This window comes from Sparus aurata, chromosome 19 (assembly GCF_900880675.1).
Source record: "Sparus aurata chromosome 19, fSpaAur1.1, whole genome shotgun sequence".
Taxonomy (NCBI): Eukaryota; Metazoa; Chordata; class Actinopteri; order Spariformes; family Sparidae; genus Sparus; species Sparus aurata.
The window spans coordinates 15074280-15102276 of NC_044205.1; the positions used below are offsets into that span (position 1 = coordinate 15074280).

Here is a 27997-nt window from a genome sequence, read left to right on the forward strand (position 1 = left end):
CCCAGTGACTTACGTGTGTCATGCAGTACGTACTTTCCTGTACCTAATTTTAAAAGACGGTTATCACATAATAGATCATGCTTTTAAAAACAGGCTGTCCTATTACTAAAACATTAGGATTTGAATAATTACAGGAGTAGCTCAGTAGCCATGGCTCACAGTCATAACATGTCTGTACATAAGCAGGTTCCATTTTTAAACACATGCCAAGCTCACCTGCTACCAAGGCCACACAAAACACCAGAGACATTTTACAAATCTGTGCACTCTCTGTGTCTGAGAGTGTAGACCTGAAAATCTGAAGTTCGACCTGAACCTGTGAAACAAGTTTTCAGAGACAATAAGGAAGCTTGTAATGTTATACACAGGACAAGGGAACATAGTTTGATCTGCATGTAATACTTTTATAACTTGAGTGTACAGGAGCGAACACTATGTGTGTCATGTGCTGCCCTGGCAAATGCATCGGACTCTGACATTCGAGATGCGCTCGAAGTGAGTGGACTACATGATGTAACAGGAAGAGAAAAAACATTGATGAATAAGTTTGCAAAATGTGCAACTGCTCAATCATACCAGAAGGGGGAGACATCCTCAAAGTATTTGCCCCTAGATGGCATTTATCATGAGAAATCTATAAAAAGGCTGAATAACTTCACTTTAAACAAAACCCAGGGACCCAGAGACATGAAAAAGACCTTTTGAATTAAAAACTAATACAAAAATCATTTGTGAAAACATGTTTTTATGTTTTGTTTTTCTAAACAGGGCTCAGTAAAAATCACTAACAAAACTGAAATGCAATACAGAAATTGGAGTGCATCGTGACAGCACGTCAAGTTGGAGTCCATGTCAGATTATCTGATCCCACCTCTCACCAAACTAACATGTGGGACTTTGTGTGCAAGCATTGCAAACCTACAGTGTATCAAACCTGCCACCTAAACAAGGCACCAACCTTTGACAAATAATCATATGACAAGCTAATGAATGAAATTATATATCATCCTCTTTGATAAATATCTTACCTTCATACTTTCATCTTAAAAAAATGGTCCAAGAACTTTACAGCAAAAGCCATATTCAGGATCACATAGAATAAATAATGTGATTCCATTCAGAGATAGAAAAATAGAAATACTGACAGAAAAATGGAAATCTAGAAGTGATAATGATGGGCTGATTTAAATATAGATTAGCTCACATTCTTTTAGATACAATCATAATTTACAAATTGCAGCTTTACAAATATTGAAATGTAGGCTTTTTGTGCACTGGAAAAGTTACAAAAAAGATATATATTTTCAGTCCAAGAAAAAAAAAAAAAATCAAGCAAGGAAACAGTCCTTGTTTACACATTTCAATTCAGTGTCAAAGTTTGAAACCATCATGACCAAACGATCTTCCAACCCTTCCAAAAAACCTCTTGTTTATTATATAAATCTACGCAAACCTTGATCACGTACCCGTTAATAGCACTCAGTAATGAAAATAGAACGTCATTCTTCATTTAAAACAAATCATCTCTAGCTCTCAAATCAAAATTTCATTCAGCGTTTACATGATTCTAAGGCTTTTCAAGGAAACATCAATCTACAGTAGTTGAGTAGTGTAATGAGTAAATTAATGAACGAAGACTGAATAAAGAAAGTACTTGCTTGTGATTGCAACACTGGAATCTGTAGTTCTCATCTGAGTCACTAAATGGACACCTGATGGAGCCCCTAAATAAGAAGGAGCAACAGGAAATGCTAGGACCTATAGTGTAAAGTCTGTTTTCATGATACTCGACAAAGGGTGCAGTGTAGATCAAACCCTCATTGGCATGTGGCCTTAACTTACAGTCTTCACTGATTTCAAGCATTTTGAAAGGTTTTTGCCACTTTGGACTGTAACATGCCCAGATTCTCTTCTCTGCAGGCAGTGTGTGTCTTAATGTGTGTCAGGCTGTCTACATCAGTCCACAGCAAGGCTCCTTGTTGTTAGACTGTTCCTCCTCAGGAGCTCTGAGTTTCAGCAGTGGAGGATCTCCACTAGCTGGGGTGAAGTACACCTGGCTTGGGGAGGCAACCTCCTCTGTGTTTGGGGTCATTTGGAGCTCTGGCTGGGCTTGAGTGGTTGTCGCCTCGGGCGCTGCGAAAGACGGCTCTTCTTCTAAGGGAGGTGGCAGGGGTGGTGGAGGTGCAGGGTACTTATTGAGCTTGGCAGCTGCCCGCTGGCGTTTCAGGTCAGCCAGGGTGTGGTGTGATTTCTCCCGAGTCATACTGTCCGCCCCCTCGCCCTCTCCAGACCCGGATGCAGGGCTGAGCTGGTAGGAGGCACTGCGCTCCATCAGACCTCCACCACTCCACAGCTCTCCAGGTACAGAGGAGGACAAAGAAACAGAGGTCCCTCCATTACCAAGGCTGGACACGATCTTCCTGTCTGCTGCCTCCAGCTCCTCTAACCTTGACGTGGCTCCACCACCAGTGGCCTGAAACAAATGAGGAGTATTAAAGAGCTGGTTCAACTCTTTGACATATTTTCTTAAAAACAACACTCAGCCTGCTCACCGTGGATGCATGCTGGTTTAGCTCATTGTCCGTTTGTCTGTCCTCATCGTCATCCTGTGGTTCTGGCTGTCGGCCTCGCTCCTGCCACACCATGGCCTCTTTGTGGTGCTCCCTCCTGTACAGACTGGAGCGCTCATTCACACTGACACGACGTACCACCTTACTGTATAGACACAGAGAGAGAACAGTAAGGCACTAAACTACACTCTTATGGGTTTCTTCCATCATTGTCATCGTTCCCATGTGCTCTTTTTATCCTGCCCTAACGTCCCCTCACCCTCGGCTGCCAGTACTAGAGGCTCGTCTTTGCAGCGTGCCCTTCTGCCGGTCTTGGCTCTTCATGATGGCATCATGTTTGTGCTTCAGGTCCATCAGTTTGGCTCTGACCTCTTCATCCATACACACATCTGAAAAGGCAGCAACAAAAAGGTTTAGACATAGGAAGGTATGGTATAGGAAGGTGTAGGAAGATAGGTAGGTAAAGATGCCACAAGAAAGCTATAATTGAGTGACATTTACGAACTGGGTCAGGGTAATTAGCTCCTCATTTAACAGAGGCTGTGATTACACTTGAGGCTGAAAATTAGTATTACGTCATTAAGGGTGATATAAAGGTAATTTACATTATTTGAGGATGAAAAGGACTTTCTGGTCTTACCCAGAGGTGTCTCTTCCAGGATAGACTTGCTGTTTAAACTGGCTCCATGAGCCACCAGCAGTTCCACCATTTGGATCTGTAATACAAACACAAACACTATTATTGTGACATGTAATGCCAGAAATAGAAGTCCTGCGTATCTGCTCTGGAGGGCTCCGGACTGCCGGAGCTGGGACGGAGCAGATACGCAGCGCAGCGGACCTGGTGGGGATTAACACATAGACTAAAGTGAAACCTATCAGCTCCGCTGGCGTAGCGGAGACGGAACGCAGCGGACACGTATCCAGTGGAAATTGGCCACAAGAGGAGTGGAAGGTTTTTGTGTTTTAGTTTGCATGCAGCACTTACTTGTCCCCAGCAGGAGGCAGCATGTAGTGGCGTCCAGCCATCACAGTCCTTCACCTCCACCTGAGCCCTGTGCTCAAGCAACAGCTCCGCCACAGATATGTAGCCGTTAGCAGAAGCTATATGGAGCTGGGAGAGATGTTAGACATGGATTGTTTAAGTATTGTAAAATACAATGTCCAAAGGCAGATTTACATCCGTGATTTAGACCAGACCACATTTTCCACAACTGTGAATGTACCCTGGGATTACAAAAATTATTATTAATAATGTCATCTTAAATTGTACATGTCCCTTTGTCTCACCAGTGTCGCTCCGTTATCGTCCTGAGTGTTCAAGTCTGCCCCACTCTGAACCAGAGCCTGAGTGTCCGCCAGCATGGCCGCCTCTTTAGCACCACGACACTCATCTATACGGTCCTGGGTTATCCCTACACACACACACACACGAAAAAGAAAAAGAAAAAGAAATAAATTAAATAAATTCTAACAATTCAACAACAGGTTTTTTTCTTGACTCAGCTTACTGACCCTGTTCAGCCATAACCATCTCTAGCAGCTCCAGGGTGGCCTCATCTTCACAGAGGTCATAGGGCATGTTGCCATCTGCATTGACAGCCAGCAGGTCAGCCCCACTAGAAGCATGCATACACACAAACACAAGGATACATGCACACATATGCAAAGATAACTGGATTAGAGTACAGCACAGTGACACACCCTGAAGTACTCACGCCACTAAAGAATATTCATACACTTGCAAAGTGTTTTGAGAGTAGAGCCGCAGCTGTATTTGCATTGTTTATTTAAAGTAGATCCTCTTGCCAAGAAAGCTCTCAGTCTAGAAAATAATATCCAGTCCGCCTGATTGTAAGAATAAAGACAAACCTCCAAACAAAATCACCTTCTAAACTGCTATGTTTTGATTCATTACTGTAAGAAGAGCATGAGAAAAGGAAAAACATACTTGTGGGACTGAAACAGGGTAAATGAGTGATGGGAAACTCACGCCTGAATCAGGAGCTGCACTAATCCAGTGTGCCCACAGGTGGCAGCAGCATGCAGCGGTGTCCAAAGCTCACTGTCACAGGCATTCACACAGGCACCAGCATCCAGCAGACACTGCACTATCTCCACAAAGTCATCAATGCAGCACTGAGAGGATAGATATGTGTGAAAAGATAAATACACATGAATGCAAGGGGACATCAAGACAGAACAAGAAACAGGAAAAGACAACAATCAAAAACAAATAAGCAGATAAATCTAGGCATGATTATTCACAGCTACTAATACATGGGTTAGTGTAATAGAAAACATTTGCATACTTGACCCAGCCCTCTGCTGTGCAAACACCAAGTTTTCCAAGGGGAAGAGCAAAGTCAACTGCTTTAATAAAGACTCTTCTGTGCTCACAAATACCCCTCTCAGGAATTTATAGTAGCATGCGTTTGTGTTAACTTAACTAAAGAGCAATAAATGACTCAGGGAGCAGAACAGAAATGGAGAGAAAGTATCTGAAGTGTTAAGATTGTGCATAGTTTATGATGCTTAATTTGATGGTTTCTTAATAGTCTGACTACAACTGTTCAGAAAAGGAGCGTAAACCAAACCAAACTGTCCTAACTCCTCAAGCCACTGGCCCTCAAACTAAAACGATGGGAATTAATCACTGTGTTCATGTAAACTGACTTGAGATAAGTTACGGTTCAGACAAAATAAAGGCAAACAGTTCTCAGGGAACTGAGAGCTGTGACCGCACACAACATAAACACACACACTGCACAAAAGGTGACCTACTACATTATGGGCTTTCACAAAGTGTTGGTGTAAAACTGTGTAGTTAACCTCATCCCATCGAATGCACCAAATGGGTACTTGTGTATATTTGACACTTTCAGGATAAATTCACCAAAAATGTTAATTCAGTCATTATCTATTCTCCATACTGATGGAAAGTCAGCTGAAGGCCACAAAACATTTCTGGAGCTTCACGGTAAAATAGAGAATGTTTGCAGCATTTTCCCAAACAACTTGACTTGTGTTAAAATGTAAAAATAAAACTACCGTAAAAACCTACAAGTGCTCCATACAGTTTATCGTATATAATCCAAGTCTCCAGAGGCCCCGATATCCCAAACTGACCTGAAGGGATGATATTTACAGCCTTTTTTTTAAGGTGAAATGTTCACTGCAGCTGCTAGGCTAAAAGTGTCAGCACACAACCCATCCGAAATGGGTGCTCAAGCTCAACTATGCATTGAGGGTGTCAATAACCTTTTCCCCAATAAATTGGAGATTTTGGGGCTTCCAGAGACTTGGATTATGTAGGACAAGCTTTTTTTTTTATGTTCACTAAGAAGAAACAACTCCCCATCTACTTTAGTTGTTCAGGTGAATGTTGCAACTCTGTTTTGCTGTGAAGGTCCACAAATGTTTTGTGGACGATGTTGAAGTTTTTCTGGTGTGTCTTGATTCAGGGGCTTGATTTCCTGCTACCATATCACTGGCTTGATTGTGAATTCCAGTGAATATATTTAACAATGTCAGCAAGTGGGAGGACTGTGAGGGATCATGTCATTTTCACTTCACCGGTAACTCTGTATATGTGAGCTGGTGTTTGTGTACCTGATGCAAGGCTGTTAGTCCATCCTCGTTGACCAGATCTGGGCTGATGCCACTGTTGAGCATCTCCCTCACTGGGTGAAGCACATGCACACAGAGAAACACACAGTGTTATGACTGAATGCCCGGGCATAGTCCTTTCCACATAAACAGTACAACACTTGGTACGTCTGTCTGCCCTAAATAGACTTAAGAAATCATATCCATTTGGCGTGTGTGTGTGTGTGTGTGTGTGTGTGTGTGTGTGTGTGTGTGTGTGTCTTACAACGTAAAATATTTGCTACTATAATCAGCCTCGATCCTACTAACGACAGTAGCATCACTGAAAACAAAAATGAATTGACTGTTCCAATAAAGTGTGATGTATCCGGTGTAGTTATGCATCAATCACTTCCTTGGAATCGTGTCTTTAAGAGCCACAGGCTGATAAGTGCTTATATCTCAGCAAAGGCCAAGAGCAACTGAATAACTCAAAGAAGCCAAATGCAGAGGTCATAGAATCCCCCGACTTTTAGAGTTGGCTCTGCAGTACATACAATGTAAGGGTCTCTAATGTGACTTTCCTCTGAGTAAGTATGTGTTTCTACCTACCTTCCTCTACGTCATTGCGCGCAGCTGCATCGAGTAGTGTGATGGCATGAGGGAATTTAATTTTGGTGGTCCGTGCCTTCCTCTTATCCGCTTTGGCCCTTGACCCTCGTGCTGCATCCTTTTCCATCTGCGCCCAGGTTTTGAGCTGCTGAGCCCGACGCTTCTGGGCATGCTTCAAGCGTTCGGTCGCACTCAGACGGCCAACCGTGGCCATCTCGGCCAGCAGCTCGCCGTGCTCTGCTGCCATGCCAGTGCAAAAGTTGAGGTTTCACTTCTCTTTGTTTCTCTTAGTCCAGGAGGATATTAAAACATAAAAGTTTCAGGTTTCAAAATGTAAATTTCACCTCTTAAAGAGGTCCTTCTGTAAGGTCGAAAAGGCCCACGCAAGGGCCTGCGGGAGAGCACAAAAAGATGATTTAGTTTATCTGTAAAAATAATCCAAAATGTCCAAAGAGTGATGAAACAAAAAAACTTATTTGATACGATCAGGTGGCGGATATCTCCATGATTTCAAAAGTGAGCAACACGTAGATAAGTTGCAATGTCTCTTTCCCATCTTTCAGATGGTAACTCTTACCGTCCCATGGAGGAAAGGCGTATCCAAAACATAAGCATCCAAGTTTTGGATTGTAAGCAACTGTCAGTCCTCCCATCCATATTAACTCCGGGCAGCTTAGCCAATGATTCACAGGGAGGAAACAGAGTTACGGCGAAAAAATATTGTCCTAGAAAGGCAGAGTCAAACTGCTCTCCATGTTAGATGTGCCATCTGAGCTTCTGAATCAAAGAGGTGGCGAGTGTGTCCAAGAGGGGTAAATCATTGAGTATACATGGTGAGAATATGGTGGCAGTGAAGGACAAATGCACAGGGTAGGAAGAACCGGGAAGTTAAAGCAACGACAGAAAAAGGGGTGTTTGCAGGCCAATTTTAGTTAAGGCAGACAGTGACGGGATTCACACATCCCTTGGTTGTTGTTGTTGGTGCATTTTTTGGCAGGTCTTCAACAGGATAAGCTGGGTACAAACATTTCAATGATCTGTTCTTCAATGACATTGTCTTCTGTCTGAAGGGAGAGAGAAGAGAAAAAAGGCAGGGGGAGAAAATGTGAGTGCTGTGTTACAGTATAATGTACGTACACTGCTCTCCTAATCCTGTTATCTTTAACCCCTGAGCTCCTTCCCCCTACTCCCTCCTCTCCCACTCCTCTCCCGAAGGAAACCTGAGATGGTGGGACGCTTTTCATTAATGATTGACACACCCTGCAGCCCGACATACACTGCGCCACCACTGGCATACGTAAAGGGCAACACTGAGAGAGGAGGCGTTGCAGAAAAGCAGTTAAAAAGCTAGTATAACATGTTTCAGTGCAAGTACTGAGCACGGCAACCTCGGTCAGCAAGATCACTCTCATTACCTTTCGTTAACTTCCCAGGTGAGTTACGTGGCTCACATACACACTTGGCTCTTTCCAGGCTACTCATTTATTATTTAGACCAGGGCCTGTGAGCGCTGAGAGGAAGGTCAACTAGAGGCACTCAGTGAGATAGAGAGAGTGACTGACAAGACGGTAGTCCTCGGCCATGAAGCCAATGCAGCAAGCAGCCAACTAGTTGAAAAGGTGGGAGGTGGTTGGACCACAGCGCTCCATAAATCAGCCGATGAGATAGTGAAGAGGTGTTATTTTGATAATTGATTAGTCAGTTTGAAAGAAAGTTTGTGATTAACAGCTTCTTATATGTGATTCCTGTTCTGGTTCCATCACTTTTCTATGAAAGTAAACTGAATATCTTTGGGTTGTGAACAAAACAAGACATTTGAAGATGTCATCTTCATCTTTAGGAATCACTGACATTTTGCACCATTTTCCAGACAGGTGGCTTTCAGTCCTGTTCCTGGTGGCCCCCTGTTCTGTTTTAGAGGCTCCGACACACCTGATTCAAATGAATGGGTTGTTATCAGGCTTCAGCAGAGCTTGATAATGAACTCATCATTTGAATTGGGTCTGTTGGAGCAGGGAAACCTCTAAAACATGCAGGACAAATGTTCTAGACACTTTGTAGAGCCAAACAACTTAATGATTAATCGTGAAACAATCACCAGATTAACTGACAATGAGCATAAACTTAAATTGCAGCCCCAGTGCTGTTACAGGGTTTTAAGTGTTAACATTGTTTTCCCAATATGCTCAACAAATAATGAAATCCTACAACGTATGCTTCATTTTTTTTTTTCGATAGGCCGATGTCAGTCAACCACCCACCACAGTGGCCAATACTGATGTCAGGCCGATAGATCGTGCATCCCTAAGTGGTGGAGATGCAAAAACGGCAGCAGGTCAGGTGTGGCTGCTGTGAAACAATCACAAATAATGTTTTGCCGATGACGCTCCCTTTCTTAATTTACCTCTAGCTGACTCGACTGCTGAGCCATGAGGAAGGGACCGAATTTGAATTTGTACTTACAACCAGGAACAGACATATTCCAGCAAAGTAGTCTTTTAAGTAGTTAATAGTTGAATTTGGTTGAGGTAGTCTGCATAATCCAGAAAAATAAAAAACATCTTCTTATATAACTAATACACAAGACATTAGTACAGGAGTTATTTACCACGCATACGGTCATTAGTTAAAATGTTTCAAATAAATCCTTTATGAATAGCTATATCACACAATTGTTACTTAAGGAACAGTAAGTAATATATTTGTTTATTACAAAGTAAGGGCTATATCTAAAAGCCTAACAAATAAGAGAGTGACCTACCAGTCACTGTTTCCATAAGGTTTTTTACCTGGCAAACTAAATTCTTAATGGTTCCTGCCATGGGGATAGACCGAGTTTTGTCATTTGTTCCTTCCTTCTATTTTTCTATTTTTAGCGTACCTAACCTCTCACCCTTTGTCACGAGCGACAATGTAAGGATTTCCTTGGACTGAGGCAACAGCTTTACTCCCTCTCATAGGCTGGCAGGCCACCACATGGATCATTCATTCAAACAACACACATGAACACTGAGTTGAAACACAGGATCGAGACATGGGTAATGAATGTTAGGTTAATTCATAATGCTAATGATCCATGAGGCAACTTTCTTTAACCCGTTTTCCTCCCACAGGAAAAAGCCATGATATCCGAAGTCCATTTTCATGTCTAAAGGTCAACAGGAAACAAACACATTATATGCCAAACACCTGAAGAACAATTAAAGCCAGGCCATATAGCAGTCCAACCAGTTTTTGGTTGGTGCTCTTAACCACAGTGAACAAATGAAAAAAGGGAGCATGTTTTGTGGTATTTTAAGGGGCTTTAAAGTGAGAAAGGATTGGAGAAACAGGGAAAATCCCTGCAGGAACTTAACTGCTGTATTAGTGGGATAATACCAGACACAATCTGAAAGATCAGTGGAGCAGAGATCACAAACTTAAACATGAGGACTGTGTTGCTCATGAAATGACACAAATAAAAAAATAAAGAAAATATATATATATATCCTCATAAGAAAGTATTGACTCCTGTTTTGTTATTTCTCACGTCAGACTTTATTTAACAATTGTTTGACTAAATATGAAATGCAGTGGTGAAGAAATGGCTTCCAAACATAAGCCAACAACAAAAATCATTTTCCAAAACAACCAAGCTCGACATGTTTTTTTTGTTTTGTTTTTTTTACATTTTTGCAAACAAGATGCTTCCAGTGTTAATTATATTGTTTAACCAGAGCCCATTAACATGTCACAAGTTTGCTGAATATGCTATAACAAACGAGTGGAATTAAAATATTACGTCAGCTTGAATTTGTTGACAGTGCTCTTCTTAAAGAGAATTACCTAGTAATAACACTCTGCTCGAGGTGAATTAGATTTCTGTGTTCTTATTCTAAAATTGTGTAAAAAGCTGGTCGGAGACGGGGTAACATACTAAGCAGACAACTTAAGTGTGTTCCAGTCTCACAATCTATTTGACTTTTATCACGACAATAAAACCTGTTTCATGCGTTTCCACCCTCACCAAAAACACACTGCCTCACCTGACTGCAAGGTCTGTGCTGAGCCTCTTACAATGTACACTTAGCTGTAAGTGCAGGGCCACACTGTGTTGCATAGACATACAGAAATCCATGTTGAAAGAATCATGGTATTTTACAGAGACAACCAACAAAGACCTTTTCTATCCATAAAAAGGTTCTAATCTCTCAAGAAACTGCTGTCTGGTTTCAAAAATGTCATCAAGGACACAATCTTGTGCCTGACAACAGGTTGAATACAATTTAAAAGCTATGGAGTCTTTTAAGTGTTGATTAATGCCTTACTGAGGCTGTATCATGATATGCTGGTACATTTCACAAGCGATCAGCTTTGCAGAATGTGGGTCCATAAAATTATTTGATGGATCATTGGTCAGGTAAGTGGCTGAAGTAATCAGGTTAATTCATTACATAAGATTTAATGAGGGAAAAAAAATCTGTTACGAGACATGCACTCATGCAAAGCCACACATGCACAGATACACTCATCCTCCCACTCATAACACATTTACATGCACAAACACACACACACACACACACACACACACACACACACACACACACACACACACTTCCTGATTATCTGTCTTAGCAGAGGGAGCCAGACAACTCAAATCTCAGCCAAAGCCAATCAGTGTGAAGTATTGGGGGAATGGAGCTGAGGCCGAGGCTCAGACATGTCTGGTTAGTCACGAACATGACAGACACATTATGTCCAACCAAGATCAGATGTCCAAATAGCCATGCTTTTTTGTTGTATAGAAATCCGCTCCATCTCAGTCGTACAGTTGATAAAAGGCGAGTGATTATTTTGATTATTGATGCTACACTTTTTCAGCAAAAACATCATACATTTACAGGTTCCAGCTTCTTAAATGTAAAGATTTACTGCTTTTCTTTGTCATTTATGATTTATGATTTATGAAATGAAAGGTAGAGTTTTTGGGATTTAAACACAGTTGGTTGGTTGAAAGAAGCAATTCAAAGACGTCACTTTGGGCTTCTTGGGCCTCATTTTTCATAATTTCTTGCCTTTCTATAGACCAAAACAATTGTTAAAATAATCAGATTAACAACTACAAAAATTAAAAGAATCGCAGCAGCTCTACAGTTTAGGGTTAGCATATTGTCTTCTGGAAGTACACCAGCTCTGCTTGCACACTGCAGTAGAGAGTAATGATCATTTTCCCCTTGACATGCCTGAAACAGGACTGGACTGCCATCTCTGTATGAACCACAGACTTCATTGCTTCCACACTATTTCAGATATACTGAGCTGCAATGCAAGACAGCCAAATGATGGACAATATTACAGTACAAACATAAAAGTAGGGTCAAATACGTTCAGCAGTGTATAGTCATGATTCATCTCCCTAGGACAATAACTGGGCTCAAGTGAAAGGAAAGGGGTTAGATGATGAGGAGAGTATTTTGTAATATTTTATACTGACATAGCAAGAACACTTCACTGGAAGACACAACACACTCGTAAAGTAAACATTGTACAATCTAACAGTACATCATGTGCTTGCTCTCTGGACAGTGTATCAAAACTGGACTGAGGAGTTCCACAGCACACAAGTGTTAAACTAATTTATGTTCCTATTATTAAATTACCATTATGGCCCGTAACATATTACTTATCCAGCAACTCAAATAAATATATTAAAATGGAGATGAGGAATATGCAGAAGTTTGGGGTGATACAGACTGCTAACAACTCCTGAAGCCAGGTTTTGGGTGTGTATCTGTACATTTTAAACATAGCCTCTCAGCCCAGTATGTTTTGGAGCCTGGGGCTGAAGAGGAGTCTGAGAGTAGTAGCCTCACAAACAGAGAATACACAAAGATGACAAAACGGGTTACTTCAGTGTCAAGTATAGTAAAAGTAAAAATGAAAACAAATATAAGCAATACTTTCTCTGAGATGTTGTGGTCTTACCTCATCTATCAGTGTCCTGCAAATATAGCTAGTTCTCAATAGTCTGTACCATAACAGGCGGACTCAGAAATCGTGCCCTGCTTTTAGTGGATGCAGCGAGCTAAACTAGCATTTCATTAGTCTAAATTTTGTTCCATACAAAATAAGCTCCTCCACAAATGGGGAATTTGTTGTCGGCTAAACTGTGTAAGAGCCTTGTGATTCTCTGACTCAGGCAGAGCCCAGACGGACGGGAAAAGACGAGGTGAGCTCATCCATATTGTACAAACTGTGGCATGGCAGCACTGCACACGCACACTGTAAAAATATGACTGAACATTTTGTGTGTCCCAGCATCAATCTGACTTTTGTACATGTCTGACTTTTTCCACCTAATGACCCAACAGGAAGGGCCGTCCTCAGCTGCTCAGGAACATAAACTTTCATTCAACAGCTGGAATGAATAGACCACTATGAATACACACACACAAACTAAAGCTCATACATCCATCAGGTGGGTGGTGTCCAAGCTTATGACTGAATTTACAAGAACACAACAGCTAAAACTCCAGCTCAGCCTTAAATCTGGCTTCACTGGAAATAGTCAAACAGCGCTTTGTGCCTCGTTCATGGTTTGCCACCATAAAATGACATCGCTCAGCTGTTGTGTCTGACCACCAGCCCAGTGTGCTGTTTGATGTGACCTGCAGGACCTTCCTGTTTACTGGAACAAACAATGCTGAGTCAATGCAGCTTGATGATTCGGGAACGATCCCGCCTGCTATCTGAACCAATGCCAAGTCACCTAAACTGCCTGCCTAATATTCAGAAAGGTTGCTTTTTCTGTTATTGTGCAACTTAATACGGATTTAGAAAAGGAAATGAAGCTGAAACAGGCTGTTGATTACTTGACAAGTAGAGGTGAGGGAAGTATGAAAATATGTAAAAAAAATAATATCTAAATAGTAATACCATTGTGTAAAAAGACTTTTGTCAGTAAGAGTCAAGTACGAGAGTATTTTGCAGAATGTGGGGCCGGGACTGGCTGGATAGCATGCAAATTCCAAAAGACACTAAAGAGTTCTTCCCCCTCTGCTGATAACGTTCATTTATGTAATGTTTAAACTAAAATTCTGGCTAAATCTTAGAAATTGCACCTTTACTATTACAGCAAGTCAATCTGAAGCTGATGGTAACCATCTTTATATACTGCTGGGTAGTTTGTCCTCTGGGATCACTTAAGTTTTATCTTAACCTTTAATAATGCATTGTTATTTATTCAGATGTAGGGAAGAAACAACGTACAATATAGTAGTAGTAGTAGTCTAAAATCGTCACATTGCAATATTCAAGTATTAAGATGAGTAAATGTAGATAGTTGTATTCCACCACTGAAAATGAGGCATTTCTAGAAAAGATCTTGTGCTCTGAGAAACAGCCCAAACTATCAATTGCGAGAATTGCCAGCACATTATGTAGAGCCCTTGAAGGAAGGACAAAACTGAGAGCAGGAGGGGGGGTCTGCTTGAGAAGAGGTGGGCACATTAAGTCCTGTCATGTGTAATGGTTTGAGCTGCTCCATATAATCACTCAGCAATCTCAGTAATGCCGCAGAATAGCCAGAATAGGGAGAGAGCAAGAGGCCATGGGAAAAACAGAGGGAGTATGAATGTATGATGCACACCACTCAAACAGATCTGGAGATATAGAGACAAACAGACAAAGAGTCACTGCTTTTTCCTGGAGGACAGGATATGGAATGAGCGGGCAGGAGGATGTGGAGGAAAGAATGTGAAGGGGATAGAGGAGGATATGAGGAGGAGAAGGAGGAAGGATGGGGAGGAGACAGGCAAACTAGCCTACTTTAACTTCTCGGACTGCTCCTAAGTAGGAAGTAAGGTCAAATGAAGGCACGGACGTGGAGAGAAAAACAAGAATAAACAATCGTTAAATTTCGCCACAAGATGATATGATGTGTAGGACATCCGCCGTCTGAATCTCTCACATTTTTAGCATGCAGTACATACGTAATGCCTTAGTGAGGAATGATGGAGAGAAACGAGGGGGAGTTTATGCGCGAGAAGGAATGTAACAGAGTGCCAAACTTTAGCAAAGACAGCTTGACCTTTGAAGAAATGCTTGAGTCAGCCGACTTGTGAGGATTATCTTATCATGACGAATTAAAACACTAAATTAGGATGACAAGTATATCTTTGTATAATGATTACCTCATGCAGGTCTTTGTCCTTCTACAGTATCGAATAAAGTTGTTCGTAGAGATAAGCTATTGTTGAAGCAATGGAGGATGCTGACATTAAATCCAAATTGAGTCAACGTGCCTCCCTGTGACATCACAGAGACTACAGTCCATTAAAGTATGAGTAGTGTTGAAATATAATCTAACCTTCTATATTATCCTCCCAGATCTTTGATACCATGCACGTCTGTGCATGTGCCGCCACTTTGTGTTTCAAGGAGCCTACAAGCTAATCTCCGTCTATATTGTGAAACCTGCAAATATTTGACTATACATACCGAGGAAATGCTATTGAAGAAGTACTTTGACCACACATGGCATTACTTGTGAGCATGATTGGCAGGACTGGCTTGACAAGAATATATTTGTGAGTTTATTTAGTTAATGGTGTAATAGTTTAAGTAAAATTGTTAATAAACTACAGTTTGGCTTCCAGTCAGGGATCTTTAGAGGGAAAACAAACACACAGATAAGCAAAAATCAAATCACAATAATATTTTTTTTCTTTTACTTGAAACAGCCTGTCTCCACACACAACAAGGGTTGCAACTAATTTGATTGTTTACTGCCACATATTACATAAAGCTGCAACTCCTCACACTGGAGGATCTACAACACAAGGCATTTTTTGCTTAAACGTTTGGTTTATAAAATGCTAAAAAAAAGTTGTCAAAAATGTTGGAATAGGTCAATGAAAGTTTCCCAGAGCCCAAATGACACACTCAGTGTTTTTGTTTTGTCCACAACTAAAAGATATTCAGTTTACTGTCACAGCAGAAGAAGAAACGACAAGACCTGAATATTCAAAAAGGGGCCCTATGTAGTTTTTGGAGAAGAAATTCAAACTATTTTTCCATAACTGAATAAAAAAGCTGTTCTTGGCAGGAAAACAGGGTCCACAGAACACTATCTGAAGCTAAAAAAGTGGCAGGGTCCACCACATACAAATGAAGTAAAAGAGTATGAAATTGTGTCAGTTTGTTTATTCAGTAAAGAAAACTAACGCTTTGCTTATCCAGTTTGTTTAGGCATTAAAAATGAAGATCTTTATCCTCTGATTAATACTGTTCCTCAAAACTACACAGTGCACCTTTAAGAAGCTGGAATTGTAGAATTGCAACTTTATTTTCTTGCTCAAACCGATAAATCAACCATCAACATAGTCTGTGATTACTCTAGAGGAGCTGTACGAGCTTATCTAATTTAATACAACAACTCTGCATTATCTGATGCTTTTGATGTTTAAAGTTTACTGACAGTGTGTTAAAGGGATATTGATTAAACTCTATGGAAAAAGTGTGTGATTTTGTTGTTGAGGCTTACACCCACATTATGACAACAATCATTATTACTGCAGGGCTACAGTGCTGGATTACAGTGGACCTCTTTGACACTGTACTATGAGCTGCGGCCAGCAATATAAAGTGTCATATAGTATTTATGTCAGCTTATGTAGCACTGACAGCAGTAAGACTTTGCACGAGTTGCCCCATCACAAAGCTCTCTGTGATATCTTCAGCCTGACTTAAAGGTCAGGTTGTTACTTAAACTGTAATTGTTAGCCTGTATTTACTACAACATTTTGTGTACAATCACTTCAAATAGCTTTAAAAAAACAACAACAACAACAGCAGCAGAAGCAACAACAACAGCAGAAGCGTCTTCTCTCGTCCCTTCACTGGGATTGTAGGATTAAGTGTGAGCGGCAGATTAGCTAACCTACCTAGCGGTCCACAGACGGGCTCAACAGGTGGCTAGTCTGACAGGTAACGTAAGCACTTAATTTAAGCTACCTGGCTTCATTCATGGCGATACAGGGTGCGGATAAAGTTAATAGCAGCGAGTTTATCCTACGTTGGCGACTCGTAATTGTTAGAAAAATGGTGAGGACACCTGCTGAGCGGCGATAAAGTCGGCTACACTGACGTTGTGTCATGCTAACTTTACCTTAGCCTCAGGTTAGCTCACCTCTCAGCCGCGCGGCAGACACCCGTTTGCAAGCTAATTAAATGCTGCGTCGCTGCAGGGACGACTTACTTTAACTCATACAGGGCGACTTAAACCGGGCAAAGGCTTGTACAACATCGAGGTAGAGCGATAGGAAACAATGTGGACACATCTTACCTGTTGAGCTGACAGTCAGTGGCTCCTGCAGGTCCGCGGCTGTGAAACTGAATGAGTTGAGCTGTCCTCCTGCTCCAGGCAACCCTCTGGGGAAATGCTTCACCATAACAACCGGACCTGCGCCCTCTCCTCCCGCAGGACGACCGCCACCAGAGGGCGGCAAAGCTGCATGTACCGTAGGTGCGTTACTGTTATATATGGAGGACCATATCCACCAAGAAGAAAATTATTTTTAAACTTAGCGTTCATAAAAAGATTATTATTATTATGAGATACAGAAAGTCAAATGAGATGTTTAAAAAGTCCAACTTAAGAGATATAGTCATTATTACGAGTAAAAAAAAGTCCAAATAATGAGATAAAAAGTAAAAAGTAGGATTTTTTTCTCATCATTTCAGTATACAATCATTATCAATGTTTGATAATAATACACATTCAAATGGATCTTGAATGTTACATACATGCCAGTGTTATGGAAAAATGAATGAAACATGGATGAAAAAAATGTTCCCTTGGTAAACCATAATTATGACATTAAATTCATGCTATTTCCTTTTTCTCTCATAATTTTTTAACTGGTAGAAATGGGCTTCCATAGTACATTGACATGTATGCTAGATTCAAGATCAATTTGATTGTCAGATCTAATATTTGTTCTTTCATAAGTAATGATCAAGTTGGGGGAAAAAATGCTTGAACCATGCCAGTTTGTGATGTTTCCAGTCAGATTGCCTTCTATTGCTCCTGTGTAAAAGTTGACGACGATGTAAGTGTATAAACTTAATTTTCAAGAGTTATAGCGTCATTCACAGTTGCACAGAAGATACTATGAAACACAAAAAGAATTTCAGGGAATGGTTTATCATAGAGAGATAACGCCGTTACATGTGGCTCACTGTATATTGAAGTAGACTCACCCAGCTGTCATGATGCTGAGGAGAAGTTTGTACTGCAGTGTTTGAGCTAAAACAGTAAAGCAATCTTGTACATGTGAACTTACAACACTTGGCTGCCAAACCTTAGGGGCACTGGTGCAGAAAAGGGAGTCCAAAATCACAAATACCTATGATATGAAGCCATGGAGGGCTACAAAAGTAATGAAAAGAAACTGAATTCTAAAATGAACATGGAGGAAATATAATCCAGCCAGTCGAGACCTGTCAGTGGTCCAAAGTCAGGGGTGAGACAGTGGACGCCTTTTCCCTTTCCGTATCCCTGATGAAGCTGGAACTGCTGTCGTGTTCAACCCCCTAGCAGTTTGCTGCAATATCACAAATAACATTTAGGCATTCTGAAAATCCTGCAATAGAATCAGCATGAGACAGACACACACACTTTGAGCACAATTATCAGATGACACACAGCACAGGCCTCTTTGGTGAGAGGGGGCAGTGGCAATGTTATCTTCAGCACCCACCAGGTGAAGTTAATAGTTAAAAAAAATTGGGTGACAGCATACAATTTCTGTATGATATATAATATTTAGACTAGGTAATTATTTTTATTGGAAATTGTGTTACATCACTAAGCTTCAGTCTATCTGAATTTGAAGAGCACGTTAGGAAAGGAAAGCACATGGTCAAGACAAAAACAAGCAGGTGTGACATGCCATAGTGTGAACGCACCTTATTAAGCCGAATGCAACAGGTGTGTTTGTGTGTATCAGTATGTGTTTGTACAGGTTGCTGTCAAGTACGGATACAGTCTTTTCACAGTAAACTGTTTGGGTGTGTTTACCCTCTCGGTCATAGTTCCCATACAAGCCTGCACACGTGCTCTTTTAACATCCCTGCAATTAAACATCAATTAAACAAAGTGAACCGCCCAAACAATTGGCCAGTTTTCAAGCTGCTGGATTGTCTGACTGGTTTCTTAAACCACACGAGGCTCCCAGCTGCTGATACAGAGAAACAGATAGACAGTGTGATAGTGAGACCCTGTGATCTGCTGACCCCTGCAGTGAACTGACCAAACAACACCGCAGACGCAACGAGGAAACAGCCTCGGAGCACAAACTACTTTTACAACGTAGTACCTTTACAGTGTTTAAAATATTGGAAGATTTGAATGAAATGTTGCCATACAATATGGTAGAAAAGAACATAGTACATAGAAGTAGTATGAATGCCCATTAACTTAAATATAACTTGAAATACACTACAACTTCAGGATATTGAAATGTGTATTTTTAAAATATGCCTTCAGTTCACTGTTACAATGATAATTTTGAGCATGCATTTTAAAATATACAAACGATACGTTAAGTTGATAACTTCAAATGAGTACAATTTACACATAATTACACAAACCTTTCCCTTGAGGTTTTACTCCCCTATGTTTCTATGAAGTGTACTACAGTTCAGTTATGTAGTAAGTGTGTCAAAAGTTTTATTGCAAAGATTGGTATGGGCATGACGTTAATATACTTTCTACAGATTGTTAAATTCTTTGTTTGTACTTTTGCAATATTTGAGTATAGAATATGAATACATTTAAAATACATTCAAGTATTTGTTTCACCTGTCAGAAATAACAATGAAGCAGCCTAACTTCTAATGAAAACACAATAACTCAGCTCTGTTTAAACGTTTGGTTTGATGTGCCCAGGTTTTTACACATCTATCCTTTAGGTATCTGCCTTTGCTGGAGGTAATAGGAGGTAAAGGGATTCCCATTCAGTATATAAAAACTTCAACAGCAATGCATCCTTTCAGAAACAATAATCTACTACAGACTTGAATTAAATATCTGAACTTCTTTCTACTGAAAAGTAGTCCCTGTCAAAACTTTTGACCGTACGTTCTGTGGAGAAACTTGGAAACCATGTCTGAAAAGAGACTGTTGCTGTTGAATGTTTTTTTAATCGTGCAACTTTCTCAAGCTCTGAGTACCTGCATTATACTGCCGTTGTACCAGAACTAGACTCGGTGCCTGATATCTCCAAAGTTGTTTTCCCAGATACAACTGGTTGAAACATGTGTGTGAACACCAGAAATACCAATGTTTAACACCCAGAACAAGACTTCAGTTGTGCATTATACTTTACATAATACTTTGTCAACCTGCACATCCCCGTTGGCCTCTGCACATGATTTACAGATGGAAATAAGCTTTCCTCTATATATGTTGCAGTAGTTAACAAAAAAAAATCAAAATAAATTGCAGGAAAAACAAAGACAAAAGTCAAACTATACACAACAACACTCTTTCAGTGTTTAAGCTGTGACAGCACAATTAAAACTCTGCAGCACTTTCTCTCTCCGCGCCTTAATTCCTCCTCATCGTGTCAGTTTCAGGATGCATCCCGGGGCAGCTTAGCGGGGATTTGTCCGGACACAATCAGCCCATGTGAACAGCCTTGTCTTGGATGCTATCCTATTCATATGGCTTCCCATTCTTCTCATGCGCGGCTCACTAATCCAGGCAAAACCTATTAAGCGGCCCTCTGGTAGACAGGAAGAGAAAGATTGACAGTTTGTATTCAAATCAGCGTGTTATGCGGTGAGCACTTCTCTACGTGAAGGCATGTAAATTGGGCCCAAACATTTGGTATGATGGGTGAGGGAGTTTCGCCCGCACATGTTTAAATTTACAGAGAAATAAAAAGACACTATTCCCATTTTTTTAACTCAAATTCAGCTTTAGAAAAGAGAAAGCTCTCTATACCACTGCTTGACAGTGATGGAATGTAACTAAATACATTTACTCAAGTGCAACGTTGAGGTATTTGTACTGCACTGTACTTCAGTATTTCACTGTTATGCCACTTTTTACTTCCACTACAATATATTTGGAGGCAAATCTTGCATTTCTTAACTCTACTACATTTATTGGATAACTTAAGTTACTAGTTACATTTCCAAATTATTAAACTTTAACTGCAATCAGATAAAAAAAAAAAAAAATGATTATCAGAGCCTATAACTGGCCAAGTCTACAGTTTGCCCACATGTAAATATCTGTTCGATTTACTTTTACTTACTTAAGTCCATTTATTGCCAGAAAATTACTTTAAAATATGTTAATTTCATACCAGATAATTTGAGACTTTTGCTCAAGCGCCATTCATTTGACTGACTTTCACTCTTACCAGGATAATATTTTAACAGGATTTCTTTACTTTTGGGTGCTTTATCTCTTCAGGCCTGTCATGTTTGGGTGAAACCACTAGAGGGGGACCCACTCTCCGGCCCCATGCAAACAGTGTGTGGAAAGCAACCAGTGAAGAAAAATGCAAACTTGCAGCAGGTGAAGGAGGTTTGTCACTCACCATGGTTGGGAAGCTCAAACATTTTGTTTTTTCTGCTGCAAAAATTACAAAAGCAGCAAATTCACGTGGTAAGTTTTTTTTTGCACAATTTTGCAAACTGTCAAATTCTTTTGCAATCAGCTGAAAAAATGTTCTACAATCTGCCCAGTTAATTGGACATTTCAGGCTAGATTAAGATACTTTAAAGTGAAGGTGAATTGTTTGCAGATGGGTCCAAATGGAGGATGACTGTCACTGAATGATGGGCAGTTGTGTGATATCAGTTAGAAAAGTCTCACAATGTGAACATGGACTTGTTTCCAACTCTTTTGTGTCTGCTCTGGTGACAAATCTTTTTTGGCACAATCACGTGATTCAACATAGTCCTGTTTCTTTTCAGGTGTAATAATATATCCGTTATTGGAATAAAGAGCTGGACTTCAGAGTGTGTGCTGTGGTACAGAGAGCTTGTTGATTCTTGGATTGGGCAAAGGGAGTTTTTGTTTGTTTGAGAGGCATCTTGAGGCTGTTCGGGAAAGCGTGATGGCTCCTGTTTTAAGGTGTGAACGTCCTACCCAACGACGACACTTAACAGCTTGTAAGCGCCAGAAAACCCACAAATGGTGTTGAATAGCCCCTGTATTTCCTCACATGCTAAGCAGCTCCTCTGGGAAAGGGACAGTCTCCAGCTTGCCAACGGGGTTCCTGCTAATCCAACTTGTTTTCACTGCCTTGCTGGGAAGAAAGAGTTTGCACATTAGCACTACGTTAAGTTGAACAAAAGACGTGCATTCCCCGAAACTTAGTCATTCAACACCGAATGACATCCTGGATAGTCACATGGAGTCCCTACTGTGCGTAAAAACACCCCCCGACTTTTGCGCACTCACGGCACCACCAAATACTTGTTATTCTGCATCTTATAAGTCCAATTTGTATATTTTCATCCAAAATATAATAGTCTGTATCATGGGTGGAATTTATTGATCCAACCGACATCACCAACCTGGCAACTTTCATTTGTTCCTCACAATCTTAAAGGAATTCCAATAATTCAAATCATTTCGAGGGGAACTCATTTGATGTAACAAGTAATAGGAATGATTCCTAATTTGTTCCAATAACCAACTTCTAACGTTTCCACCTTTGTATATTAGCCTTTCCTTATGTTTATTGCTCAGCAAAAATTGTTGATTGCATGTAAGCCTCAATCGAAATTGCCTCGCTCTCATGCACCCTACCCCATCCCCCACAAGTTTTGCTCTGCGCCCAAGCGTCCCTCGCGATAAAGGCTTAACGATTTAATATTTTAAAAAAAGTTAAGACATGTTCTGTGATTTAAAAGGAGATGGTAAGATGAAGATGTCGGCATCGTCTCTGGATTTGTTAAAAAAAAAAACCCAACAACTTCATTGCTTGTTTTAGGTCCAAAATACGCGCGTAATTCTCGAGGGCGTTCGTGCGTAAACCTCCTAAGCCCTGATTCCAAAGCAAACCCTTAAGAATCTCTGCGTTTAAAGTGCCATGTTGATATTATCATAAGGGTTATTTACAGGTTTACTGTCTTTCTGTCGCCCCTCCTCGTACACAGACCCTCCCCAGCCCCCCGGGATGATCACTCATTCTGCTCTCAGATAACGCGTCATTCTCCCCTCGATTACGCAGCGGGATTTACATGAAACTGTTAATTGTTTGCTCTTCAAATAGAGTCAGCCTGGAGCCAGCAGTCTGCCAGAAGTTAAGGACCGACTCTTTGACCTCCCTCCCCCCTATCAGTCCGTTCTCCTGTACGAACGTGCGGGCCGATCTTCCCCCCTCTTGTTGATCAGCATGACAAAGCACTGGCCGGAGCAGAGCCTCTTGGCAGTACCCTCTCTGTCCCACCTTGGAGAACACCACGACCATCAACTTGACTTCCACAGAAATGCGCAGCACAGTTTACCCCTCCGCGGCGTAGCGCGGAGCACTCAAGCCCAGCATTGGCTTCACCACCCGGCTCAGATGGTTCCCCAGCAGCCTTCGCGTCACGAGAAGCCCGCAGCGCGCCACGAACACCTCACCAGCGCGCCGGCACTCATGGATCAAGACGCATCATACCGGAATCCTCAAGATGCCCCACACAAACAGGAAAGTATCGCCGGGGACTCGTGGAGCAGTGGACGGGAGAAGAGTGGCACTGGCACCGGGAAGAAAAAGAACTATCAGCGGTATCCAAAACCACCATACTCTTACCTCGCTATGATCGCTATGGTCATCCAGAGATCGCCAGAGAAGAAACTGACACTATCGGAGGTAAGATGAATTTCTTTTGCTCACGTGTTCGAGTCTACAGCGCTATTCTGCAGGTAGTTTGGCTACAGGCGGCGCATGGGGGATTTTACGCGAGGAGCTACTTTTAAATCTGCAGTGTTTTATTGAAATGCATCTCAGGTGAAATACAAGGTTCCGCGTGTATTTGTGTCAGGGAAAACAACTTGAATCGGAGGGTTAACGCCACTTTCCTGTTGAATGTATGGATAACACGCTGAGACCGTGCACAGTTCATAAAGTGACACTAAACAGCAGCAGCCTCTCGGTGACACTCGGGTGACTTCCACCCCCTGCCACTCTTGGTTTGGTTTGATAAGGTTGGACTGCAGTGAAACCAGACGCTGATCTGTATCACTGAAGTGATAAGATACACAGCTCACGGTGACATCACGTTTCATTAAGCAAATCATTGATAACTATACTATTTAAGGTACTGTCTCATACATACTCCACTTCAGCCCCTGTACTGCAAGTGTAATCCCCTAATTCTTGTCTTGTTTTAGATTATTATTATTTTTTTAAGTGAAGTGCACTAAACATTAACTTTCAGACTGTAATATTAACGTAACCACAGCTGTGTGTGTTGACATTCAGTGATATGGAGCATCCTCTTCAGACTGACATACAGACGTTTTATCCTGTTTTATTTCCAGATCCTCAAGGAGATCAGCACCCTCTTCCCATTCTTCAAAGGAAACTACAAGGGCTGGCGAGATTCCGTGCGACACAACCTCTCCTCCTATGACTGCTTTGTGAAGGTATGTGTGTCGGAACTGAGGGGTTGAAATCATAGAGACTATCAGGATACGTTGCTTACATGTTGTGGCACAGCGATTTTGTGACACGTGATGCACTGCAAGACAAACATCTATGACACACCAAGATATCTGTGTGATTGACGAAGAGGAATACCCCTGAAAAGGCAAAAAGCTGGAATTACGCTGTAAAAAATGCCACCGTAAAAATAAGTTAATTAAACAGTGAACATAAGGTGTTTCTGGCTTGTAAGAGATTCAAAATGTAAACCAACAGAAGAAAGGAAACGCTCTAGGTGTTTGTTTCTTAAGTTTAATGATGGAATCTGTTCACAGCACCTTCATGTTTTCCATCTTGGGTCCTGCCAGTGGGTTCCATGTAAAAAGATCAGCAATCATTTGCGTGCAACTGTCCCGAGGAGAGGTTTGCTTCTCTCTTTAACGTTAAACACCGTCTGAGGGCTTCAATTGAATCTCCAAACTGGTTTTTATCTTTTAATCTTTTATCATTGTGATGGTTAACTGTGAAACTAGGCAGGGCCTGTCTGACCAGGTTCTCAGGCCAAGTGCTCACCTCCCTTTCTCCTCTCCTCCACCCAAAGGTGCTGAAGGACCCGGGCAAACCTCAGGGCAAAGGCAACTTCTGGGCGGTGGAGCTGAGCCGTGTTCCTCTGGAGCTCCTCAAGAGGCAAAACACGGCCGTGTCGCGCCAGGATGAGACGATCTTCGCCCAGGACCTGGCGCCCTACATCCTGCAGGGACACAAGGCAGAATCGGAGCCATCCCCACCCCCAGCCCCCGCCCCCGTCACCACCCTCCCTCCTATGCACTCCAGAAACCCATCCCCACCACAAGAGGATTTGTTCCGACCCAAGCTGGATTCATCGTTTGCCATCGACTCTCTGCTGCACAGCCTGCGGCCGCCAAGTGCCTCTGGGGACATGGATGTGTCCACCAGGGACTGCTGGGGGAAGGTGGAGCGCCCGCGGTCTTCACCTCCTCCACGACCTCGCTACGCCTCCTCTGCTCGAAGTGCCTCGGCTAGCTCTGCCAGCCCGGCCTCCACCTCCTCCTCCTCCTCCTCTGATGAGGAGTGGAAGGGGATGTCACTGTCTGGGAAGCGTGTTCCTTTTGATGGCGAGGCCGGTTCAGACGGGTACGACGACTACAGACCGCCGCTGCACAAATCGGCCCGACGGGAGAGTGTTGCACCTCCCTGGGAGCTCCCCACCTCCTACGCCAAATACGCCCCGCCAAACGCTGTCGCCCCACCCAGCATGCGGTTCAACGGAGGTCCTCTAATGCCTCTGCACGGCGGACTTCCTCTTTACGGCTATGGCAGCTCTCCTGTAGCACCGGGTCACTTCTTAGGCCACGCCTACTGGCCCATCCTCCCCAGCGGGCGAGTCTCTGTCCAAGCACCTCCCCTCATCATGGACCTGGACAACATGTTGCAGTCTGTGCCTCCGAATAAGAGTGTGTTTGACGCGTTAGTGCCGACCAATCAGAACTCTCACTCACATCATCAACCGCCCAGTCAGTACGGCCTGCAGAACGGGCCTCCTTTAAACAGGTACCCTCAGTACTGACTGACTCTGACACTGACTCCTTTAAGCAGGCTGAGACACACTCCGAAATGCAAAGATGCTAAAAACTATGACGCAGGTTTAATTAAGATCCACAAAGGAAACACATTTCTGCAGCAAATTCTCCTTCCTAAATTAAATCTCAGTCACTACCTCTAGTTCAAGAAAGGTGGACTGGTTAAAGGGACAGTGCAAATACATATTTTTCTCCTTAGCTGCAGTGCTTTTTATCCATCTAGATTGTTTTGGTGTGCACTGCAGAGTTTTGGAGGATATCAGCCTTTGTAACGTATGGCGAGCCCTCTCGCCCATGAGTAGATGCACGCTTGACTACATCGATTCATTGGAGAAAACGTACCTCAAACAGCTATACAGCAAATCAAGTATCTACCTCAGTCCTCCAATGAAATGGAGTGTGTACTACTACGGGCTCTTTGCACCTCCGATCACATTTGCACTGTTTTTTTTTTTTTTGTATTATCCCCATGAATTTGTTGTCTACCTGTTGTGACAGCTGAATGTTTTATTGGATTTAATCTTGAATTTTACAGTCATGTAAAAAAGAGCAGGGCTTTAGATGGTACAAATGGTAAAAGTCAAGCTATCAATGCAATATACTTTTTTTTTTTTTAATTAGTATCTTTTTTTGACAGATTATCTTGCCAGCCTTTTAAACGGAATATCAGGTAAACAACCAGCATAATTACAGGGAAACATCCGTTGTGTTGTTTGTTCAGACGATGAAATACAGGACCAGTTGTTTACCGCAATGCCTTTCCTATAATTGGCTCATTCATTTTTGTGTTTACAGATTAAAAAAAAAAAATCTACTTCCGGTGAAGAAAACAAGCTACATTTCAGATTACAGTCAACCAATCAACCACAATACAACCACCAGAAATCTGCCTCAGTTTTTTTTTAGTGTTTCCTGTGGACCTTGCACTGCCGGTTATTTGCACTATATTGATGTCCATAGGATCATATTCTAAAGGGAAATTGCATATAAATGTCTTGCCTCAGTGACGGGTGAATGTATTGTTGGTATTTTTTTAAAACCATTTTCCTGTGGTCTTTGTCAAAGGTTTGTACAAAAGTGGGCTGAAGTGAAAGCAGCTCAGATGTTTAAGTATCAAAAAGAAGGTTGTGGAGTTGAACAGGGTATGTAATAAAATGCTGTGTATTTTAACTGCTGCTGCTCAGTGTTGTGTGTGTGAGTGTGTGTGTGTCTCTATCTACTTTATTCTGTTTTGATTGTGTATTTGTTCATGTTGGATTCCCGCATTATCACTTTTCATAGGTCAGTCAGTTTCTACACGTTTGTGCAAGAACAGAAATTGAATTCATTTGATATTTTTATGCATTTAATGTTAGCAGAGGCTACGTTTCACTGTCTCTCCCGCAGTTTTCTGCCATTACTGTAACACAGCTCGACTGAGAGGTGTAAGGCCTCTCTTTCTATGGCCGTTAAGCCTGCTGGTTCTCATCATACAACTCCCAGTTTTCTAACAGTAATTAAACTTGATCTGTGTCTCAAACTTGGTGGGATTCGGTCCTTAACTTTGAGCAGGATGTTTAGGAATGTGTGTGAAACCTGTCTTACTTGGCTCTGTAGTTATTCGGTGCCTAAAATTTGAAGAAGCTCTGGTAGAAGGATTCAAACCACAGAGAACAAATATGCCATGACAAGTGAAAGTCCTCAAAATGTTACTGCAAAATGAAACTGCTCTATGCTTTAATGTTCCAGTTTGGGATGGGGTTAATTTTGACCATTTTATAAATGGCAAAAAACAAAACAATATTTCCATCTGTAATGTGAAATAGAAGTTAAGAATAGAGACGCATCAGTAAATTAAATGGAGATATTTAGATTTACTTTAAAGAGCTGACTAATTACTGGCCAGCTCACTGCTTGAATACCACTAAATATTTGTTCTTGCTTTTCCTGCAGAAGTCTTGTTTACCTTCTAAACAGCCAACTATTTGCAGCACAGTTTCCCTTCTTC

The 27997-nt window shown here is 41.7% G+C and overlaps 2 protein-coding genes across 7 annotated transcripts; one reads left to right on the forward strand and one right to left on the reverse strand.

The window, feature by feature from the left end:
- Window positions 1–725: 725 nt before the first annotated feature.
- ppp1r16a (protein phosphatase 1, regulatory subunit 16A) lies at window positions 726–17217 on the reverse strand. Of its 2 annotated transcripts, none has more exons than XM_030397602.1 (11): window positions 17095–17217; window positions 6771–7834; window positions 6183–6253; window positions 4564–4709; window positions 4086–4189; window positions 3861–3985; window positions 3559–3684; window positions 3211–3286; window positions 2830–2959; window positions 2553–2715; window positions 726–2473 (listed from the first exon to the last, which is right to left on the reverse strand). In XM_030397602.1, the coding sequence occupies exons 2-11, from the start codon at window positions 7015–7017 to the stop codon at window positions 1952–1954; spliced, it is 1710 nt and encodes a 569-aa protein (XP_030253462.1). In that variant the 5' UTR covers window positions 7018–7834; window positions 17095–17217; the 3' UTR covers window positions 726–1951. The 2 variants fall into 2 exon arrangements, with proteins under 2 accessions (XP_030253462.1, XP_030253463.1); XM_030397603.1 differs by having other exon boundaries at window positions 6771–7830; window positions 17095–17168.
- On the forward strand, window positions 17153–27180 carry foxh1 (forkhead box H1). 5 transcript variants are annotated; one of them, XM_030397596.1, is made up of 5 exons: window positions 17153–17274; window positions 21238–21432; window positions 23051–23635; window positions 24307–24411; window positions 25011–27180. In XM_030397596.1, exons 2-5 carry the CDS (start codon window positions 21289–21291, stop codon window positions 25995–25997), a joined length of 1821 nt encoding a protein of 606 aa, XP_030253456.1. In that variant the 5' UTR covers window positions 17153–17274; window positions 21238–21288; the 3' UTR covers window positions 25998–27180. The 5 variants fall into 5 exon arrangements, with proteins under 5 accessions (XP_030253456.1, XP_030253457.1, XP_030253458.1 ...); XM_030397597.1 differs by having other exon boundaries at window positions 21238–21342; XM_030397598.1 differs by lacking the exon at window positions 17153–17274 and adding an exon at window positions 21744–21903 and having other exon boundaries at window positions 21314–21432.
- The last annotated feature ends 817 nt before the right edge of the window (window positions 27181–27997 follow it).

Bases quoted from the DNA above. Each gene is read 5' to 3' on its own strand.
- ppp1r16a (XM_030397602.1), bottom strand. From the start codon at position 7,017: ATGGCAGCAGAGCACGGCGAGCTGCTGGCCGAGATGGCCACGGTTGGC. The intron at 4,190-4,563 runs GTGAGTTTCCCA...GCATGCTTCTAG, and splicing joins GTGCAGCTCCTGATTCAGGC to TGGGGCTGACCTGCTGGCTG. The intron at 3,986-4,085 runs GTCAGTAAGCTG...GTGTGTGTGTAG, and splicing joins GATGGTTATGGCTGAACAGG to GGATAACCCAGGACCGTATA.
- foxh1 (XM_030397596.1), top strand. From the start codon at position 21,289: ATGCAAACAGTGTGTGGAAAGCAACCAGTGAAGAAAAATGCAAACTTG. The intron at 21,433-23,050 runs GTAAGTTTTTTT...CTCTTCAAATAG, and splicing joins AAAAGCAGCAAATTCACGTG to AGTCAGCCTGGAGCCAGCAG. The intron at 23,636-24,306 runs GTAAGATGAATT...TTTTATTTCCAG, and splicing joins AGAAACTGACACTATCGGAG to ATCCTCAAGGAGATCAGCAC.